At 39.3% G+C, this 23,800-nt stretch overlaps 1 protein-coding gene across 1 annotated transcript in view; it reads right to left on the minus strand.

The window, feature by feature from the left end:
• Nucleotides 1-23,800, minus strand: part of naa25 (N-alpha-acetyltransferase 25, NatB auxiliary subunit) — a 96,701-nt gene that overhangs the window by 15,681 nt on the left and 57,220 nt on the right. Inside the window, exons 12-21 of the mRNA XM_060843531.1 lie at nucleotides 22,511-22,718; nucleotides 20,037-20,126; nucleotides 16,032-16,212; nucleotides 13,731-13,830; nucleotides 12,363-12,514; nucleotides 11,365-11,490; nucleotides 8,981-9,224; nucleotides 5,205-5,328; nucleotides 1,889-1,954; nucleotides 468-565 (exon numbers count right to left, since the gene is read on the minus strand). Coding sequence (XP_060699514.1) covers nucleotides 468-565; nucleotides 1,889-1,954; nucleotides 5,205-5,328; nucleotides 8,981-9,224; nucleotides 11,365-11,490; nucleotides 12,363-12,514; nucleotides 13,731-13,830; nucleotides 16,032-16,212; nucleotides 20,037-20,126; nucleotides 22,511-22,718 — 1,389 coding nt within the window. The remainder of the gene's footprint in view (nucleotides 1-467; nucleotides 566-1,888; nucleotides 1,955-5,204; nucleotides 5,329-8,980; nucleotides 9,225-11,364; nucleotides 11,491-12,362; nucleotides 12,515-13,730; nucleotides 13,831-16,031; nucleotides 16,213-20,036; nucleotides 20,127-22,510; nucleotides 22,719-23,800) is intronic.

Consider the following 23,800-nt stretch of genomic DNA (forward strand, 5'->3'; position numbering starts at 1 on the left):
CTAAATCCTAATAAAAGCACAGTTTATTTGTTAATGCAATACAAGTGCATCAGAAAGGCGAGAACCTCTCATAACAAAGAAACTGAATATGAACACAATAGTAAGTTCAGAGAACGATGAGCTTCATTTAGCTACCTCTACTGAACTCATTCCCAAGGGCTATTTCTAACGCCAAGCGGAGTGATTATTTATAATTTATAAGATTAGCATTGGCCTGTGTCTGGGTGCACGGAGTCTACAGATTCTACCAACGTGTGAAATTTGGATTGTACAACAGAAGGTGGCATAGACAGTCAGACTAACAGTAAATCCAAATAGTTTTCATTTAAATTGTAACCATACTTCTTCAGTGCACAAAACCTAGGCAGTTTTGTTATTGCTAAAACAAATTGAGCCATATCAAGTCAACACAAGAAGTGTTTTTTAAAAAAAAACAATAAATGGCAAGTAGGTTTGTGACTGCTTACCTCAACTAAAAAGACAAAGTTTTCTAAGAGTTCCGGTTTTGTTGTACATTCTGTTTGCTTTGTTTCCAATAAGTTTCCTTTACATTTATTGAATAATTCTGAAGAGGGAAAAGCAGACAAGTGATGCCCTTCGCGTGCAAACTCTTAGTCCTACTGTTTTTATAGGTGTTCAGAAAACAATTGTAAAGATTCCCAAAGATTGCAGACACATTTCTCATTTTGACTTGCCTCATTTAGATCTAGGCAATGAAACCATTTTCTTTTATCCCTTCAAAATAATGAATTGTCTCCTTGATTCCTGAAAGTGCTGATTTGTTTAAGGGCAAAGGTTTATTCTACAGGTGCAAGCAGCTAAAATACTCAAGTTGAGGAAAACTTTCCAACTCACTTGACAGCTAGAGGATAACCATCAAGAATCCAGACTGATTTTTCTCTTCCTCAACTCAGAGAAACTTGAGAAAAATTACAGTGTTTTTGTTGCCCTGGAGGTGACACTCCAGAAATGATAATGGCTAAAATATTTTAGAAGCAGAGTTGTTGGACAACAGTCAGATTTTCAAAAAAGGGTGTCGAGTTCAAACTCAATTGATTGCTAAAAAATGATAAAAGGGATCAGCTTCCAGCATACCAACTAATGAGTGAGTACCAACAATAATGGCATACCAACAGTACTTTCTCAGCAGAAGCACTGCCTCATCTGGAAGAAATAAAAAATATATATTTCTCTATACTTTCATGGGATGTAGAGTTGTTGGTAAGGGCATCTGTTGCCCATCCTTAACTGCCCCGAACCAAAGTGGCTTGTGCCATTTCAGAAGGCAGTCAAGAGTTAATAATCTTACTGTGGATTGAGAACCATATGTTGGCCAGACCAGGTACAGACGGCAGACTGCCTTCCCTAAAAAGGACATTAGTAAACCAGATGATATTTTCAAAACTACTGGCAGTTTATGACACCATTATTGAGACTAGCTTCAAATTCCAGATTTAACACTTTGAATTCCACCATTTCTGGTGGTGGGATTTGAGCCGATAGCCCTTTGTTATTTTAGGTTTAACCCTAGGTTATTGGATTACTCGGCGAGTGACATTTCCATTGCACAACTGCCTCATGTTGAGGAATGTCAAACTGAACTTTAGTGCTGTTCTCAGTAGCACCAAAAGAATGATGATGGTGAAGGGTGTTTTTCATTGATGCCGTCCACGTGATGAAGGTACATCCACTTCTTTGTTGGGGAGGAAATTCCAGGACCTTACTGCAAATTGTTTGCTAGAATTCAGCTAATTCTGCCTCCAAATACAACACACTAATTTATTTTGCAGAGAGGATGTAAAACAGTGTAGTTACAAATACAATAGAAATAAGTACGAAGCAATGTATTTAAAAAACAGGACTAAGATTTATGGAATCTTGGCATTACCTTGCATCTGTTGTAACAAAGATTTAAAATTATTTGCTATCCTCTCCTGGACATCCAGTGTTTCATCTGTGGGATTTAAAAGTGGAGAAGTATCAGTTATAATAAAAATAAAAGCCAACCAGCAATGACAGGCTGAATTGCCTCCTCTGTGTTGCAAATTTCCACAATTCAATGAAAACCTATTATCTAGGATCACAAGTAGACAGTTTGGCCATTCAACCGGTCAAGTTGTTCTGCCATTCAATTATATCAGAGCTAATCCTCAATCTAATCCTCAATCTCAAGGCCACCTTCCCTCATCTGAGCAGTCTGTCTTCACAATGCAAACCAGGAATTATTTCTCTAGAGCAAGATACATTTCAGTTAATGCATTTGATTTTAGAAGTAAAAGCAAATGGCATGCACTCTTTACCATCCCATCTCATCTGCCGACACATCCTAGACACATTATGTATTTTGTTGAAATGAATAATTAGAGCCAAGCGAACAGCAGGGGTACACCATTTCAGAACAATTGCAAAAAGGTCACCATCGACCACTAGGAGGTTTATACATTTGACCATCAACTGAAATATTGAATGCCTTAGTTTCCAACTGAAGATTTCTCTGGTGAGGTACTTCAAGGCTGAAATAAATTCCTGTATGTGAAGACTTAAAGAAATGACACAAATTGGGCTCTGTTTATAAGACAGACAGTGTGTTAGTGTAGTATGGAATCACAAACAAAAAGGCTGTGCTGAAAAGGTTTAATTAACTTCTCCTCTGAAGACTTATTTCCTCCATCTTCATTTTTCCCAACTTGATGAAGGTTCTAAATTTTGCTAGACATAGTTTCACACAATTTTCTGCTACCTTTCCCAAGTTTTAAATGTGAGCTTAAACAAGGATCTCAGCCAAGGTATTTGAGCTTCAGAAGAACCCAAACCCATTGTGATAGATGACACCTCATAGCAATAAAACCAGAGAGAACAAAGACTGCACGGAATACATTTATTTAGGGTACTTATTCAGTAATTCTACACGTGAGTAAGTAGGCTGAATCCTTAAGGATTACTAAATGATTACCAGTGACCAGAAACATTTCTTGGCCAGCTACATAAACATTGCCGTTACAAAAGCAGTCAGAAGGTGTTCTGTGATCATCGCCTGACGCTCCAGAGCTTTTGCAACATTGCCAAGATGCAAGTCGGGAGTGTACTGATATATTCTCCATTTACAAGCCCTGTGCTAACAAACTCAAGCAGTTTGCTATCATTCAGGATGATTAACAGAGTACCAGCTATGGCTTATTCGATCGCATACTTGCCTCAAAAGTCTTCAGGTTCTGGGATCGAATTCCCTTGTGCACAAAGGCTCACACTAAGTGCAACAATGTCAAGGAGACATCTTTTCCACAAGATGTTAAACCAAAATTGTATCCAAGCGCATGTGTTGAAGTGAAAGATTTCATGGCACTTCAAAGAAGAAGGATCCACCACTGGTGCACACTGCGTTGGCAGTGCGTACCACATACAAGATCCACTATCATTAGGCACTAAGGGCCTCTATGGCAGCACCTCCATACCTGTGACCTCTATCATCTACAAAGAAACGGCAACAGGCGCATGGGACACCAGGACCTGTAAATTCCCCTCCAAGCCATAAACCATTCTGACTTGAAAAAAAACATTTCTTCGCTAAGTAAAATTCCTGGATATTCCCTGCTAATATCACTATAGAAGCACTATAACATATGTGCTGCAAGGTTTAAAAGTAGTATCTCACCATCACCTTTTCAAGGTCAAGTATGAATGAGCAATAAGCACTGGTCTTGCAACTGATAGCCATTCCATGCACAAAAAAAGTAGCAAACTCAGCAATTGATGATATTAAGACTATATAACTTGCATGTTACTTGGAAACACAGAATAGGAAGAACTGTGGGCAAAATGGCCCTTAGAGCCTACTCTGCCATTCAACATGATCATGGCTGAACATGTAATTCAGTGCCCCTGTTCCTGCTTTCTCCCCATACCCTTAGATATCTTTAACAGAGAACTATATCTAACTCCTTAAAAAATTCAAGTTTTGGTCTCAACTGCTTTCTGTGGCAAAGGATTCCACATGCTCACCATTCTCTGGGTGAAGAACCTTCTCAACTCGGTTCTGAATGGTCTACCCAGTATTCTGAAGATTGTGAATCCTGGTCTGGCTTCCTATTCATTGGGAACTGTCTTCTCCATTTACAGTGAGTCCTGTTGGAATTTTACAGGCTTTACTCTCATTCTTCTAACTCCAATGGATAGAGTCCTAACTAATCTAATATTTATTTATCTGTCAGTCCTGCCATCCCAAGAATCAGTCTGATAAGTCTTGGTTGCATGCCTTTAAAGATCCAAGTAAACCACATCCACTGACTCCACCTTATCAACTCTACTATGGGGAGGAGGAGGATCTCTGAATTATAAACACTCATACTTACAAATAGCTTCAACTTGCGGACAAATCTACTTGCAAATGGACTTAAGAATGGAGCTGAAAATGTGTTGCTGGAAAAGCGCAGCAGATCAGGCAGCATCCAAGGAACAGGAGAATCGGCCCTTCTTCAGGAATGGAACCTGTTCACAGCCCAGGGACTGCCTGGAGTTACACTGTTGGAAAATTCTAGTAGATTTGCCAAGTATGATTTCCCTTTCATTAGTCCACACAGACTCTTTCTAAACTTGTCACTGTTTTCCAAGTGCTCTGCTATTAAGTGTTTGAGAAGGGACTCTCACACTTTACTCACTACTGATGAGGATCACTAGTCTAAAATTCTATTTTCTGTCCACCTCATTTTTATATAATGTGGCTACGTTAGTAATCCTCCAATCTATGAGAACTGTTCCTGAGTCTACTGAATCTTGAACTAAGAGGTGCTGACACTAATTTTGCCTAATTATCCTCTGCTCCTCATGCTCACAAAACCATTTCCAAATGGTAGTTGTTTCCAGTCAGGCTGCAATTGTTAGCAAAAGGGAAGAAACTCATGCACTGAAATATATTATTGAAAACTGTCCAGATTATTGCTGGATAATTTTTGACTTATATGGGATAGTTCAGTTGTCAAGTGTATTTTCAACTGAGCATTTTGAGAAGCCATATATTTAACTTGTCATAGAGCTCATTAGGTTACTAATGGATGACAATATAATTTGGAAGATTTGGGCTCACACAATACTTACTGACCAACTGTACAAGCAGATTTGAACTTAAACTTCATGAATTTCAGTTTTCAACATTTGAGCAATTCATCAAAGAGTGAAGTTCTCAGTTTAAGTGTACATCAGTTTCTTACCTAATCCACTGACATCCAGTTCGTAGATATCAGTAACCAGATGGAAAGCATCAATCTGACACCGACAGCTGTTACTTTCCAGGTAGGTTGTCATACGTGTTGGAGGTGGTCCCTGGACGAGAAACTGTGGATGACAAAAGCAAATATTAACTTGCACGCTAATTTCCTGGATTAAATTTTAAAAATCTGGACATCATATTAGCAGACTGAAATAAAATAAGGGAAAACTGTTTTGTTGGCTGCCATTCTATTTATTTATTTAGCACTTCTCATGACTACTCGATGTCTCAGAAGTGCGTTTGAGGTGTTGTTACTGTTGTAATGGACGAAACATGGTAACCAAATTTCACTCAAACGCCCACTAAGAGCAATACGCAAGTGACCAAACAATCTCTTGAAATATTAATCAGGGGTCAAATATTGGCAAGGACACCAAAGATAACTATCCTCAGTTTCTTTCAGTGCTGTGGGATCCTTTACTTCTACCCGGGCAGACAAATGAGTCACTGGTTTAATACTTCATTGGAAAGATGACAGTTCTGACACTACTCTTCCTCAGCAGTGCATTGAAGATTCACCTTCCTTTTGTTGTGTTCAAACTCTGGAGTGGATTAAACCTTTTGACTCAAAGGTATGAGTATTAGCAACCGAGCCAAAGATGACACAATCCATATAATTCACAAAAAGCACAACTAAAACACTGCAATATGCTTAAAAAGAGTCCTCTTGCTCTCCCCAGATTAACCCAATTCTGAAAAGGTGGAGTTCAGTCAGTGCGAGCCACATAATAGTTTGTTTTTTGGTTCAGTGCATGTAGTAAAAGCTAGCACAAAATTTTCTCAATTATTTTTCAAAAAAATTGCACGTTTTAAGGGCACAGCACTGTACACAATATATTTTATAATGTCTATAAAAAGGTCAAGTCTAACAGATGCAATTAGCATCCCATCAGCAGATACTATGTTAACAGCAAAGTGACAGAAGATGCAGTTGATGCTGGTATCAAGTGGCATTTACACAGGACAACTTACTCACTAATGGTTAATTTTGGTTCTGCCAGAGTCACTCAGTTCCTGACCTCATCACAACTCTGGCACGTGGCCAAGGATTGGAACTCGAGTGATGACGCAAGAGCCTATTTATTAAGCAAATGCAAGTTCTGGAAGCAAACTATTGTCTCCACATTTGCTGAGTTTCTATTAGACCATCACTCAGGCTCTAGAAGTGACATTCTTTGGTAATGTGCAGTACTGTTTGTGACTCTCCACAAGGGCATTTTGGGTGTATATTGGGTTTCAGTGATGGAGGCTGGCTATGCAGGGGATTGAATTGCCCTGAATCTGTTAGTTACACCACTCTCATGTTGGTAGTTGACAGCCTGCCATTCATCAGATTGGATATGTCACAAAGGAATGGTTAGCAGTTTCCTGCATTTACCCAAACATTGGTCAGATCAAGATGAGAGTGATTGTCCATGATATCAAGACAGCATTTGGCATTTGACAGAAACATTGAAGCTTAGATTAGATTAGAATCCCTACAGGGTGGAAGCAGGCCATTCAGCCCATCAAGTCCACACCAATCTTTTGAAGAGCATCCCACCTAGACCCAACTCTCTACCCTATCCCTGTAACCCTACAATTACCATGGCAAATCTAAACATTATTGGACTCTAGGGAAAATTTAGTATGGCCAATCCACCTAAAGTCCACATCTTTGGACGGTGGAAGGAAACCGGAGCACCCAGAGGAAACTCACACAGACATGGGGAGAATGTGCATACTCCACACAGACAGTCATCTGAGGCAGGAATCAAACCCAGCTCCCTAGTGCTGTGAGGCAGCAGTGCTAAGTACTGAGCCATTGTGTGTCCAAGTAATGGCAATCAAAAGAAAAACCCTACACTGATTAGAGTTATGCCTAACACAATTGAATATGGTTGTATTATTGAAAATCAACCATCTCAGTCCTAGAATATCACTTCAGGAATTTCTCAAGGTATTATCCAAGACCCAGCGATCTCCAGTTGCTTTATCAGTGATTGTACAATCATCAATCTGATGAGGGAAACGATACAGTACATCTTCAAATCCTCAGATAACTGAGGTAGATTGTGCCATTATGCAGCAAGACTTGGACAACATTCTAGTCTGAACCGATGAATGGCAAATAATATCCATTTCACATAAATGACAAGCAATGATAATCTCCAAGGAGAGATGTTACTTATTTACTCTAGACATTCAATGGCATTACTATTGTTGAATCTCCCATCATTAAACTGCAAGTACTACTATTGACCAGAGGTAACTGGGTAATATCAATATCGTGTTTGCACCAGCAGGTCAGAGGCTGGGAGTAACTTGCCTCCTGATTCCCAAACATCTGTCCACTACTGACAAGCCCCAAGTCAGGTATTTGATGGATTACTAAGCAATTAGTGCCAATCTAATAAACCTCAAGCAGCTCAAGAATATACAGGACAAATGAGCCTGCTTGATCGGCATCCTAATCACCATGTTGAACATTAATTCTGTCCACAGCAATGACAGTGGCACAACTTTGTATATCCACAAGATACACTGCAACAACTTGCTGAGTCTCCTTCCCAACTTGCAACCTCGAGCACCTAGAAAAGAGGATAGGACAGCAGACATTTCGGAACATACTGACTGAAAGATCCCCTCTGAGCCACACACTCTCCTGACTTGGAACAATATCACCATCTCTCCAGTGTTGCTGGGTTAAAAAAACTGGAACTCCTTATAACAGCACTGTGGTGCACCTACAACACATGTTGTTGTTGCTCAAGTGACTACTCACTGTATTTTCAAGGGCAATAAGGTGTGGCAGAAAAATACTGGCCTAGTCAGAGAAACATAGTTGCCTGAAATAAAATACAAATGAAAGAAAATACAAATATCCTAATACTTGTGCAAACTTAGTGAGGGATAATTAATTTTTACATGCAAAGTTCTTGGTCACTGGCATTCCTGTTAAATTGGATGGGCAGCAAGCAAGAGTGATTATACAGTATTAGGCTGAGGTACCTGCAGGTTTTCATCGAGGATAAACAGGGCAATGGCAGCCCAGAACCTTAACAGTCAATAATTACTATGTCCAATATGGTTGCGACCTGACATCCCCAAGTTTTCCCAACTCCAGATGCAGTTCTGACAATTCATAATAATTGACAAAAGCTCTGCGTGTTTTTTGACCATGTTTATAGTGACTCTTATTGGGCGACATTATTCTGTACTTCCTTTGATTAATTCTGGCAGCACTCACTATGCTGATAAACTATTCAACTGCAGCACAAGTTGAAGGAGATAGTTCAGGAGAAAGAACACTGCCAATTATTCTTCTGGGCCAATACTGTACATTTAATGCAATCATCTGGATGAAATGACAAACTGGAACACAAGTTGGCTATTTAGCCAGTTTAGTGAATTCACAAAATAACATATCTGTGGACTGACTTAATATCACTGCTTTTGCTATTCTGTAATACCTTTGATTAACCAAATTTAAAACTGAGACTGATATATTTAACAACTGATTCAAAAACAACTGCTGTTTGCAGAAGAGAATTGCAAATTTCTATCACTCATAGACATGAGACTGAATACACAAACTTTCTGTTCTGTAAGATATTGATTTGCATTCTTTTTAAATCAACTAATCCCAATGGGGTGGGATCAAAAACATTGATCTTGTGTGCCGAGTTTCAACTTCTTTTCAAACCAAAACACATTGTCTTTTCTTATAGACTGTACCTTGGCTATTGGTTTGTCTTTTTTCTTCTCGGACTGCACCACACGTTCAAGCTGCTGAATTAAAGAGCGCAGTGTCTCAATTTTAGAAGTGACACCATTTGTTGTCGTCTTTTCGGAATTTTTTGGCTCTACTGTATGGCTAACAGCAGAGAGTGCACAGACCAGACGCAGTGTCAATGAGCGAACTTGAAGCCATATTCTCTCCTCTTTCATTGACGATTTTCTTTCCCCTTCTGACAACTCCCTACCACAATTGAAAGGGAAAAAGTTACAATAGCACTTTTCTGGGCAAATTTAATCATTGAATCCCACCCATCAAGTCTGCACTGACCTTCCGAAGAGCATCCTAGCCTATCCCCGCATTTTTACCATGGCTAATCCAACCAGCCTGCACATCCCTGTACACTATGGGGCCATTTAATGTGGTCAATCCACCTAAACTGCACATCTTGGGACGGTAGGAAAACAACCAGAGTGCTTGGCAGAAACCCATGCAGACAGGGGGAGGACATGCAAACTCCACACAGCCACCGAAAACTGGAATTCAACCTGGGTCCCTGGTGCTGTGAGGCAGCAGTGCTAACCATGCCATTATGTGAAGAGTTTTTCACTCATTAACTTACAGAAATATGCTCGCCTTTAAATGCAATGTTTCCAATTTATGAGCCCCAGAAGTTTTACAGCACAGAAAAGGGGACTCTGGCCCATCATGTCAAACTCAAACGAACATCCATTCTAATCCCATTCGCTAGCATTTGTGTCTATAGCTTTTCAAGTATTCATCGAAATATTAACTAAATATCTTTGAAGTTCCTGCCTCTATCATCCTTTTAGGCAGCCAGTTCCATAATGAAATTTTGTTTCCGCAATCCTTCTGAACCTCCTTACCTTAAAACGCTGCCACCTGGTTACTGACCCTTCTACCAAAGGGAAAGGTTTCTCCCTTTCTACCCTATAAATCCCTCAATCAGATCTTCATCCGGTCTTTTATGCTCCAAAGGGAACAACCCCACGTTACCTAGTCCCCTTCATAGCTGAAGTACTCCCGCTCAGGCAACATTTTGGTGAATCTCTTCTGTACCCTTTCCAGTGCAATCACATCCTTCCTACAGTGTGATGACCAGAGCTGTGGCCTAATTAGTGTTAAATACAGCTCCATCATCTCCTTGCTTTTGTATTCACTGCCTTGACAAAGAAAGGCAAGTATCCTTGTTACCTTCTCATGTCAGCTAGTTGTAATCTTATTGAACCAGGTGGTCAATTTAGTTATAATCCGCGATAGTTCAGGAGCACTTTTGTGTTGTGACCACACCAATGAGGAATTGTTTTGAGATTTGTGCAATACATCTATGATCTCTACGACCTATTGCATAAATTTATTGCATACAGGAACCCTTGTCATTAAAATGGGAAGTGACAGCTCATCCATCAGATAGGGATTTGCATCTAAATCTCATGGGTGAAGAGCAAGTGTCTTAACTCTCTGCACTGCAGAATTTTAAATATTCTATATCGGAACATGTACAAATACTGTGATTATAAAATTCAGCAACAAAATGGCAGTGAGAGAATGAAGGGGAAGAGAGGAAAGGGGAACATGAATTTTAAAAAAACCAAGCTGATGGTAAGTAAAAGACACACATTAGAAAGCCTTTTGAAATTAAGGTAGGAGATGGGGAGTCAAAAGAATTTTTCTAGGAATTTCTAGAGATCAGGGCACAGTGACTAAAGGAATGGCCACCAATGACAGAACAGAAGAAACAGCGAGAAATATTCCAGTACCTGAGCAGCAGGCGACAAGCAGAGTGACAAAGATGGAGAACAAAGATACATTGTGGAAAGGTTATGATTCAAGTGTAATTAATTAACTGATCTGTTTGAGTACATTGGAAATGATCGGAAGAGTGCAAAACTCTTGTATGCGAGAGGGGAATTTGTGCTATATTGCGAAGTCTGCAAGGCTAAAGAACACCTCAAAGCTTGAGATCTTTGATGTTAAGAACATTAGAGACATGGCAGATGTGGTAGGATTTGGGAGGTTTTGGTGATAAATGAATTAGAAAAAGGTCTATGAACACTGATAGGCTGTACTTTATCAATGTTGTGGACAAGCCTCTTCTGCAAAAGAATGGACGTCACCCAGGATGTGCGAGGTAAAGGACAGCAATACCAGAATAATATTACTACATAAATATATCACACCTTGTTAGGGAAGAATTTAAAACAATGAAAAGACAATCATTTACTACTAGATTCTCATATCTGGAATTTGAAACATTCATCTGCTTCAACTGTCCATAGAGGTTATCCATTACTTATGCTTGCTTTTATTATCATTTCTTCACCATCATACGACTAAAATTGCATTTTACAAAATTATTTACCAGTCCTTTGGATCCCAGCTAATACTAACAGCCAGATCCCGGTTATCCCGTAGATTGTCCCATGGAATATCATCCTCATCTGGACATATACCCATTGCTTTTATACTTTCTTCCAGGCTGTTTGTTCTAGAAGGGGAAATAAGAAGATATGTAAAATATAAAGAGCTAACTGTGGGTTGTCCTCACTTGAAAGACGAAGGTTAACATGAATCTATTAAAGCAAACAGTCTACAGTCAGTTCTTCTATAATGAGATGGTTGCATTCTTGTGCAACCCCGCATTACAGAAAAATCACACTTTCGATACAGCACTTAAAAGTATTTGTGCTGTATTACATCACAGCCAACACACATTTCAAAAGTTTGCACTGCAGAAACAACAACCCCAATTCATTAATCGTTACAGCAGATTTGCATCGATGATATGCATATTATAACAACACAATCTGTACTTGAATATTGTAATTTCTATGTGTGGCTCAAAACATTAAGCTCCAGAAACTACTGCATTATCAATCTCCCTGTTTCCCCATTTTAACACAGAATAACAGGAAGAGACGAAGTTAAAGTCAGAAATTAAGTCAAGGCACCAACTTTATAAAGCAGGCAAACAAAACAAAAATTCAAATATTAGATCCTGTTCCAATCATTACCGTCTGCTGTTACATGTGGATTATGAAGATTACCAAGGAGATATATTCAGCTACAGTACAAATGAAGTATTCGGTGGAGTGCAAGGCCATTGGACATCAATGCGTTCCTACTAAATAAGTACTGCGTTCAAAAGTACAGTGCATTGAATGGGTAAGTGAATACTTTCATATGAAGGCAGGATAGAAAAGGATTTTATCTTACAAATAAAATAAAAAAGCCCCAGCCATTTATTTCATATTAAAGCATTGACTAAACAGCTTAAGATATCAACTACAAAAACAAGTTAGGTAGTAAACATAAGCCTTGTTTTACTAATACAATACTGTCTGGTATTGCCACACATACATGTTTGCTTCGAGGAAGAGATCTAACAGCATACGTTCAATGCGAACTTGTGCGAAATGCAGCGAATTATTCAGCCTGTTCCGGAAGGCAATGAATTCTGGGATTTTCTCAAACGCACCATATTTGTATGCCTGAATTATGTATTCAGAGGTCTGAAAAATCAAGTAAAACATCACATTCAAAAGGATTCTTATGACACGTGTGACACAAAAAAGCAAAATGTTTCTTGAAAACTTAAGTAAGACTTCATTGAAGAGAGAAAAATCCAGTTTCTCCTCAAAGCAATGACCCTCACCATAATGATTGGTACCATATCTCATGTGATATGTTGGAAGTTACCTAATTGAGATCACAATCCTGTCCTCATTGACATTTACATCTTTGTAATTACCAGAAGGTTATCATTGAGACATCAGATTCAGGAATCTTAAAAAAAAAAGTTGACATCTCCAGTTCAGGAGCCCCGAGGACAACCGCTTCATTCCCACTGTCGATCTGAGACCAAGCAACCCAGTGCAAACTGGGAGCTGAATGAAGGGAATAATGCTAACCAGAATGGTTTTAGGCTCAATTCTTGGTCTAGCTAAGTTAGGTGATTGCAGCAAGAAGCAAGATGGAGATAAAATTGATCTGTGAAATTTTTGTTTGAATTTCGGATAATCTGTTTCCGTGTGGTAATTCAGTCATTTCTGGTACAATATGTGGATGTAACAGATTCCTGCTGATACTACATGCTGAAGGCAACAAGTCTTTCAAAACCTCTCCTTGGTGGTCATCAGCAGAATCATATCGTATCACAATTTACAACTTTTGGGAGAAGAGGAGATGGAGAAACATTTCACAATTACATTGAAAAAACAAACATTGCCTAAAACAACTGTGCTGTTTTAAGTTGGTGATACTACATTGCTTAAATAACAAAAAACAAAGGGAAAGAGTGCACTGCAGCCTAAAACAATAACTTCAGGAATTGAGGTGGCTTCATAAATCAGAAAAGCAAAATTCAGTTTGATAAAACCAAAAAAATCTTACATTTTCAATCAAATTTTGTATGCTGTAAAATATATCCCTACGCCAGTACTGCCAAAACCTGGGAACTCACCTTTTTTGATGTGGTCCTAAACCAGAATTTGGAAAATGGACAATCAATAATGGTTACAAGGAATTTAAATTATGGCTAAATTGACAAATTTGCATTTTTACAAAAAATGTTCTCGTACAAATGGAATCCACTTGTTTATTGCATTGCTGCAATCATTAATTCTGCATGGGATTAGGTGGGAAGAAGTTGAAAACAGCAATGACTAATGCTGTCAGATTGCTCTTTCAAAGCAATTCATTCAAAGTCTCGATTTGTATCATACTTACATCTTTCTGGTTGGAGTGGAAAAACCTGAGTGTGAAGTTACATGCTTGGGAAGCAGCAGCAAGGTGGCCCAGTGGCTCCGCATAACGAGTCAGCAGATATCTGCCAGTCAAGCATAACAGTATCAGTCACTAACTCTTGCAAGACAATAATACTTTAAAGACAGTTAGTCTACATTTCAATATGCTTGCACTAATTTTGTCATAGTTGCTTATATTTATGAATATTAAAATATCCTTGAATTTCTTTGGCACAAATTCCTCTCAACTGCCAAACATTTTGTCAAAATTCTGCTTAAAGTGTATTGACACCATAAATAATAAGCATCAATCAGTGCTCTTTGGATTTAAATTAATGTCACAATTCAAGACAGATGTAATTCAATGTTATTTCTACATAAGTACTAACAGCAGGATATACTTGTATGATCAAGATTAAGATTGGTAAAATTCTAGAATCCAGCATTAAGGATGAGGTTTCTAAATTCTTGGAAGAGCAGAGTCTGATTAGAACAAGTCAACATGGATTTAGTAAGGGGAGGTCGTGTCTGACAAACCTGTTGGAATTCTTTGAAGAGGTGACAAGTAGGTTAGACCAGGGAAATCCAGTGGATGTGGTCTATCAAGACTTCCAAAAGGCCTTTAATAAGGTGCCACACGGGAGGCTGCTATACAAGGTGAGGGCCCATAGTGTTGGAGGTGAGCTACTGGTATGGATTGAGGATTGGCTGTCTGAGAGAAGGCAGAGAGTTGGGATAAAAGGTTCTTTTTCGGAATGGCGGCCGGTGACAAGCGCTGTCCCGCAGGGTTCAGTGTTGGGGCCGCAGCTGTTCACGTTATATATTAACGATCTGGATGAAGGGACTGGCAGCATTCTAGCGAAGTTTGCCGATGATACGAAGTTAGGTGGACAGGCAGGTAGTACTGAGGAAGTGGGGAGGCTGCAGAAGGATCTAGACAGTTTGGGAGAGTGGTCCAGGAAATGGCTGATGGAATTCAACATGAGCAAATGCGAGGTCTTGCACTTTGGAAAAAAGAATAAAAGCGTAGACTACTTTCTAAGTGGTGAGAAAATTCGTAAAGCCAAGGTACAAAGGGATCTGGGAGTGCTAGTTGAGGATTCTCTGAAGGTAAACATGCAGGTTGAGTCCGTGATTAAGAAAGCGAATGCAATGTTGTCATTTATCTCAAGAGGGTTGGAATATAAAGACGGTTGTGCTATTGAGACTTTATAAAGCTCTGGTTAGGCCCGATTTGGAGTACTGTGTCCAGTTTTGGTCCCCACACCTCAGGAAGGACATACGGCACTGGAGCGTGTCCAGTGGAGATTTACACGGATGATCTCTGGAATGGTGGGTCTAACATAAGAGGAACGGCTGAGGATCCTGGGATTGTATTCATTGGACTTTAGAAGATTAAGGGGAGATTTAACAAAAACGTACAAGATAATACATGGCTTGGAAAAGGTGGACGTTAGGAAATTGTTTCCGTTAGGCGAGGAGACTAGGACCCGTGGACACAGCCTTAGAATTAGAGGGAGTCAATTCAGAACAGAAATGCGGAGACATTTCTTCAGCCAGAGTGTGGTGGGCCTGTGGAATTCATTGCCGCAGAGTGCAGTAGAGGCCGGGACGCAAAATGTCTTCAAGGCAGAGATTGATAAATTCTTGATGTCACAAGGAATTAAGGTCTACGGGGAGAATGCTGGTAAGTGGAGTTGAAAGGCCCATCAGCCATGATTGAATGGCGGAGTGGACTTGATGGGCTGAATGGCCTTACTTCCACTCCTATGTCTTATGGTGTCATGGTCTTACGACTTGGAATTGATCTACTGATTTATTTTGTTAATCTAGAGAATCCTTTATCATGGTTGATAACAGCAGTTCTATTGCACTTGGTTTTATTCGGAAGGTAGTGTTATTATTGGGGAATGGAAATCAGTTTACATTGAACACAGACCAGAAAAAGAGCAAAGCCCCAACAATGTGATTTGACTCCTATCCTCAGAACACCACCAATGTTACATTCCTTGTTTACCACACTGCACCTCTTTCTGGATTGTTAGATTTTCAAAGATATATTAATTTATGCCAATGGCCTGCATGCAGATTGGGAGAACAGTAATCGCCTAGTTTCACAAAAATCTAATGTTTTTCCCAAGTGCTCTTGTTTTTTATTCTTCTTTCCAGAACACAACATTGACTAGAGGCATAGTTAAGTGGCTTCATCTTTCAAAGTTAAGGAAGTAAAAGAAGACACATCAGGACACTGATACAATCTACTGGCTATAAAATCGGCACCCACCCAATTGTATCATGCTGCACATGCTTGGCATCAAGACTGGTGTACAAGTCTACAACTGGCTCAAAAGCTCCCAGCAGACAATAAATTCGAATGAGTAGCAGCTTGAATTGAGCACTTGAGGGGCTGTTAGAGAGGCTCTCCTCCAGCAGTGCTAGGGATCGCCATAGCGGCCATTCCTCACCTGCAAGAAGATTAGTACACAAAAATATTAAGCAAAAATACTATCAATAACAGATATGCAACAGTGAATAATAAGTGTTTAAAGCCATTTTATCAGATGACTTGTCCAAAATCATTGCGGTGAGTTTCTTTTCAACATCTTTACAATTTACTTCTCTTCCCAAAAAACCTAATTCAAAATGTTTGCATGCTGTACTCATCAAATTTGATCAATCATTAGACAAATAATTCACTGCACAGAAAGTAGCCTTCCTGGTATTTATCAAATAAAATCTTTTTTGCATATTTTGAGGACTATAAACCCTTATTTTTTTTTCCCCACTCTGAACATGTCTTGCCAGATGGTACATCCCACAGTTGAATCGATAATGCCTTTGGGACAGTGACCTGGCACCACTCTAAACATATTAGTGTCTTATAGATTTTAGAAGGAAGAAGTTGTTGACATACTTGTGTTGGTTAGTTGAATTGAAGACTCATGCACCATCTTGAAGACTAATTCTTTCTTTACTAAATACTCAGAAATATGGAAGACCTCACATCTTCTCCTTTCATTCTTCTTATAAGGTTCAAATTGTTAAATTATTTTCAAATTGTTAAACTATTACAAGATTACTATTATTCAACTTACCTCATCACACTTCACAATCTTTATGATGCCCTGCAGTATATGATTTGGCCTTTCACATCTGTTTCTCAAAAAACCGTATTTTACAGTTTGCTTGTGCTGTGTGAAAGCTACTCATCTCCACTTGCCTTCTCCTCAGACTGAAGTAAAGGATATTATCAAAACAGGAAAAACCAAATGGATGATGAGTACTGAATCGGTGTGTTTTCAGTGCTTTGATATACTGATGCAGTGCAAGTACAGCAACTTTAGTTTTTTCAACTAAGTTCGCAAAAAAAACAGTAATTATTAGCATTTTGTGGCCATGTTTAACTAATTTGAAACACAGCAATTAAAACAAAGTTCTGGAAAATCCAATACCAGTTTTGAAACTTAAACTCTAATTTATCTCTCCACAGATGCTGGTCACTTAAGGGAGTATGAACAGCTGGGAGCTAAATTAGAAAGCAGAACCAAAAAGGTAACAACCCCTGGAATATACCTGAACTGTAATTGGCACAGGGTCAATAAGATAAAGCAGATAAATGTGTGGCTCAAAGATTGGTGGGGGAGAAATGGGCTTGAATTCATGAGACATTTGCATCAGTATAGGGGAAGAAACGACCTGTTCCAAAGGGAAGGTCTAAATCTGAACCATGCTGGGACCAGAGATTTTGCAAATCGCACAGCTAGGGCTGTAGACAGGGCTTTAAACTAAATTTTTTGGGGGCGGGGGCGGGAGAGAGAGAGAAAGAGAGAGAGAGATCCAGTTCCTTAGTTGCAAGTGAAATTAGAAAATATGAATTACAGGAGGAGCTGAGAGTGCAAACTTCAGGAGAGGTTAATAAGATCTCCAGTACAGACACAAAAAGGACAGAGTGTATGGAAAGAGTCAGCAATCAAACTTCAAGCGCGTTAAACAAACAAATGACGTTAAGAGAGACAGTTAATACAGACTGAAGGTGTTATATTTGAATGCACACAATATAAAGGTAAATATGCTTGCGGCACAAATTGAAATTAACAGGTATTTTGTGTTGGGCATCACTGGCTCAAGGGGATCAGGACTGGGAGCTGAATATTAAAGAATATACATCCTCTTAAAAAGATAGGCAGGTGGGTAGAGGGGGTGGGGTTGTCTTGCTGCTAAGAAATTATGTAGGGTCAGATGGTAGAGAATCTGTGTGGGTAGAATGGAGGAGCTGCAAATGATATTAAAAAAATCATAATTGAATTTATGTACAGGCCTCTAAACAGTAGTCAGGAGCGGAGGTGCAAAATACACAAGGAGATACAGAAGGTGTGTAGGAAAGGAAAGGTTATGGTGATCATGGGGGATTTCAATATACTGGTGGATTGGGAAACTCAGGATGGTCATGGATTGCAAAAGGAATTTGTGGAATGTCTACAAGATGGCTTTTTGTCACAGCTTGTGGTGGAGCCCACAAGGGAACAGGCAAGACTGGATTTAGTGTTGCGCAATGAAGCAGACTTGAAAAGGGAGCTTAAGGTAAAGGAACCCTTAGGAGGCAGTGACCATAATATGATTGAATTTACTCTGCAATTTGAGAGGAAGAAGACAGAATCTGAGGTAAGTGTATTAAAGCTGAATAAAGGCAATGACAGAGGCATGAAGGTGGAGCTGGGTTGAACTGACTGGGAGAGGAACCTATCAGTAAAGACAGTGGAACAGCAATGGCAGGAGTTTCTGGGAGTAATTCAAGAGACCCAGCTGAGATTCATCCTGACGAGAAAAAAAGCATGGTACAGAGATAATGAGGCAGGATGAGCCATGGCTGACTAGGAAAGTCAGAGATATCAAAAAAGCAAAAGAGAAAGCATTTAGTGTGGCAAAGGGTAGTGGTAAATGCCTGCCAAATCTGTTAGAATTCTTTGAGGAAATAACGAGCAAGTTAGACCAAGGAGAGCCAAAGGGTGTTATCGCCCTGGACTTCAAGAAAGCATTTGACAAGATCCACACACGCAGCTACCGAGTAAGATAAAGGACCATGGTGTCAGAGGCAAGGTACTCGCATGGATAAAAGCTTGGCTGTCTGGTAGAAAGCAGAGGGTGGGGATAAAATAGGTCTTTCTGAGGATGGCAGCCGGTGACAAGTAATGTTCCATTAGGCTCAGCGTTGGGACCACAATTTTTCACTTTATACTCTAACAATCTAAATGAAGGAACTGAAGTCATTCTAGCTAAGTTTGCAGACAGTACCAAGATAGGTAAAGGGACAGGCAGCAACGAGGAGGCGGGAGAGGGGGCTGCAGAAGGATTTGGACAGGTTAGGAGAGCAGGCAAAGAAGTGTCAGATGGCATACTAAGTGGCAAAGTGAGAGGCCAGGCTCTTTGGTAGGAAGAATAGAGGCATGGATTATTTTCTAAATGGAGAGAATATTCAGAAGTCTGAAGTACAAAGAGACTTGGGAGTTCTAGTCCAGGATTCTCTCAAGGTAAACTTGTAGATTCAGTCAGTCAGTCAGTAGTTAGGAAGATAAATGCAATGATGGCATTTATTTTAAGAGGACTTGAATATAATGCTCGATAAGGCTCTAGTCAGACCACATTTGGGATACTGTGCACAGTCTTGGGTCCCATATCTCAGGAAGGATATACTGGTCTTGAAGCGTGTCCAGAGGAGGTTCACGAGAATGGTCTCAGGGATTAAAACCTTAAAGTATGAGGAACATTTGAAGACTCTGAGTTTACACTCGATGGAGTTGAGAAGGATGAGGGAGATCTAATTGAAATATACAGAACACTGAATGGCCTGAACAGAGTATATGCTGAGAAGATGTTTCCATTGGCAGGAAAGACTAAGACCAAGAGTACAGACTTAAAGTAAAGGGAAGACCTTTGAGAACAGAGATAAGGAGAAACTTCTTCAGCCAGAGAGTGGCGAATCCACGGAATTCATTGCCACAGAAAGTGGTGGAGGCCAGCTCACTGAGTATATTTAAGACTGAGACAGATAGGTTCTTGATCAAGGGTTACAGGGAGAAAGCTGGAGTTTTGGAGTTGAGAAACTTAGTCACCAGTGAATGGCGGAGCAGACTCGATGGGCTGAATGGCCTCATTTCTGCTCCTCTGTCTCATGCTGTTTTTATCTCAGTCCTCTAGTATTAGGCTTCTGTTTCAAATACAGAAGTCTGACTTTCCTGGGAATATGTACTTTCTCGTGTTACAGGTTAAGATTCAAGCGGAAACCACTGACCTGATTGTCGCCAGATGTCGAAAAGGTGGTGCACAGCAAGGAGACAGTAATTATCAGAGAATTGCAGTTCTGTTTTCAAACACGATGTTCCTAATAAACATAATCAGAACAAGTTTTTAAAAAGTACTTCAAAAAATACTGCACAACATATTGACTTAAGAGTAGGCCAGAGGCAAGTTTGCTGCAGCTATATTCGTGCATGTGTACATTTGAAATGAAAATGAGTGTTGTTTCATCTTGAATTAATACAAAAAAAACCTGTTAAATACAGAGAAAGGAATACTGGCTCAGATTAAGTTGTCAAAACATGAGTGAGATACTGACCGTTATTCATGTGTAAGTTCATGAAAGAAGCTTCAGGTGAGAGGATGCACTGTCAAATTCAAATATAAAAACTTTCCTGTCTGAGCTGAGTTACCTTTCGCTCATGATGAAATACTATCTTGTTCAACACACAGAAATGACTTGAATGATGCTGAAGTTCTGCTGTGCAGAGCAGAAATAATCACAGAATCTTGCAGCAAGAAAGGCCATTCTGCCCACTGTGTCTGATATTTGAAAGAGCTTCCCAAATTAACCCCATGATGCAGCCTTTTGCTCATTATTCTATGAATTAGCTCTCAACAATCCATGTCCATGATATGAATTAAACTTAACAGTGGTAGTTGAATCTTGTTCATTTCAGTTTAAGTACTTTTTTCATGATGTGTTGTGTTGTGTTAAGAGATAATTATTGAGAATTAACCTTTTGGACACTCAAAGGAAACATAATAATAAGTACATCAATTCTGTGGAATTTAACTGATCATGAAAACATGAAACATTTTTCACTTTATTTTTGTTTCAAGTATGAACACAATTTTTTCGATTTCACTTCTATAGCTGATTTGACAATGAATTCACCTACGGTAATTTATGCTTCCTTCTGAGCACTCCTGTTAATACTTCAATCTGATTGGTCTATTTATGCAAGTTCCAAGTGCCTGGTTTTCTGAAGTAAAACCATTAGCTTGGACATTCCACAACTTGCCATGTGAAAAAATTACAGCCCAAAATGTGCAATGGCTAATCTAACAACAGCAGACATTTAGCAATGTCAGCTACAACAAAATGTGGCCCAATGTTAGTGTTTCAAAAAGGTGTGCAGCATAAAGCTATCCTCAATGTACACTAAGAATTATTCACGAGTTCTAGAAAATGTTCAATCAGTAACAGAAAGGCACAATTGAGCCACACGGACTAGAAAGATTCCAATTTTGATTCCTAGGCCATGCTCAGTTAACTGGTGGTAGAGGCATTATAATTGCAGCCAGTTCACCAGGTTCCAGAGAGAAAAGTATGCTGAATTTCCACTTGAACACTTACAATCAATATCTGTTAGAGAGTGATGTATGAACATGAGATAATGGCAAGATAGGGATATCATTTTCAAATCAAATAGTCAAATATGCCAAATCTAAATTCAACAAGAGTGTCGTCGTTTGCAAACATTTCGTGGGCTCATGATAAGTACGCAACTATAGTCAGTGCAGTGTAGATCTTCAGGTTAAAAAATATACTTGAAATATAAAATGCAAGTTCTTTCTCAGACAACTGACAAAAGTTGTAAGTTAACACAGCAAGTCTAATAGTTGGGAGTGAAATTTTAGAACTGAGATACGAATCATTATTTTGAAATTTCTTTCGGGCTGCCTGAGATCACAGTTAAAACTGTTTTCCAATTCGAAAATGTTTCAGTTATTCTCAAAGGTTGCTTATATTGTTTAAAATAAACAATCTATTTCACGTTCATCGTGCATTTATTTCTTGCTCTATCAATGACAAAAAGTATAAATATTTGCAGATTTGATAAGATTAGTTTAGTTTGAGTTTTAAAAATGGATTTCATTGATTTCATTATTGTATCAGGAGGTGCAAAAGGGAGCAACCAATGACCATTATCCATTAGGTGGAGGAGAGGCAAGTAAGAGATCAAGTTGCTATCACAACAATATACTTGAAAACAGGATACTGAAACAACCCTAAAACTTTGCAATTAATTTTATTCATATACAAGAGTAGGAGGAGTAGTAAATGGTAGCCTAGCTTCTCACGGAGTGACTGGCTAGCCTGGCTTCCTGGAAGTACTTGAATGGTGAGACACACAAAAAGCAACTGAGACTCTGCCAATTCAGTACTGCATTATTCTGTAAGTGAATGATTGAATGGACAGAGGTCTTTTTTCAGACAAGAGCATAAGACAAAAATACTCCATGCTGATAATTCATACTGTTTTAGTCGGTTAAATATGAGCATTATGAATGATAGGCCTCTAAATCTAGGTCTCTGATTACATATCAGGAGGAGACAATTAACTTGTTAAAAAATTGCTGTCTAAAATCTATAAAAGGGAGAGCAAACACCTCAAAATCTTTCAGGAGAAAACATTAGGTTGCAGCATGTGCTGGTGGGACAAAAAAATGAAATTAACTTACCGAACTTTAAGGCATGTTTGTATCTCTGCATCAGCTCTTGAATAAGTCTGAGCTTCTGTGTCTGGTCCATAGTCTCATGAAGGCCTAATAATCGGGCAAATTGAACAACAAACATATGCCTTTGCATGGCTTTGACATCACCTGGCAATGCAAGATCACTCTCTGTTGATATTGAAAGAGGTACTACCTCCATCAATTTGTTGATAAACTGCAAAGAAAGTAAGAACAGCAATTTTCACACTTAAAATATACAATCAATAAACATACCAAATCTATAATCTGTCACAAACATGATCTTCTTTGTGATTTTCCAGACAACTTTGATCCAACCTCTAGATAGCTCACTTCCATGTCTTTCCCCAGAACCACAAAGAGCAATGGCTTCGGAGATTCATCAGTTCAGTCTGTTCTTCTCCATGTAATAGATTTCTTCCCATCATAGCTCTATTTTAAATATCTTGTCCAATCTCTTCTAACCTACATCCACAATTCTTCTAGTTTCCTCTGCTAGGCTTTCACCCGCTCATCAGTATGGACAATCCAATCTCAACATCTGCACCTCCTACAGCCCAGTAGCTCCATTCTTCCTTGAGTAAAAATGCAACCAGACCCAGTTACTACCACTGGTCTGCTGGCTAAACATGTTCTCCTTCTGAATAGTTTGTCCTTTGACTCCAGTCACATCCCTGATATAAAGTGTGCTGCCATTTGGGACTCAGCCATGCATGTGGCATATTATATAGATTTGTTGTATAGAATCCCTACAGTATGAAAACAGGCCTTTTGGCCCAACAAGTCCACACCAACCACCGCCCCCCTGAAGAGTAACTCACCCAGACCCATTCCCCTACATTTACCCCAGACTAATACACCTAACCTACACATCCCTGAGCAGTATGGGGCAATTTAGCAGAGCAAATTCATCTAACCTACACATCTTTGGATTGTGGGAGGAAACCAGAGCACCCAGAGGAAACCCACGCAGACACAGGGAGATTGTGCAAACTCCACACACGCAGTCACCTGAGGCAGGAATTGAACCCAGGTCCCTGGTGCTGTGAGACAAATGCTAACCATTGTGGCTTATAAGGAGAGATTGAATAGACTAGCACTATACTAATTGGAATTCAGAAGAATTTGGGGGTTTGGTGAGATCTTACAGAAACATATACAATTATGAAGGGAATAGATAAGAAAACATAGAGGTTGTTTCCACTGACTGGTGAATCTAGAACTAGGGGATATAGCCTCAAAATGAGGGGGAGCAGATTTAGGACTAAGTTCAGGAGG

This window comes from Hemiscyllium ocellatum, chromosome 24 (assembly GCF_020745735.1).
Source record: "Hemiscyllium ocellatum isolate sHemOce1 chromosome 24, sHemOce1.pat.X.cur, whole genome shotgun sequence".
Taxonomy (NCBI): Eukaryota; Metazoa; Chordata; class Chondrichthyes; order Orectolobiformes; family Hemiscylliidae; genus Hemiscyllium; species Hemiscyllium ocellatum.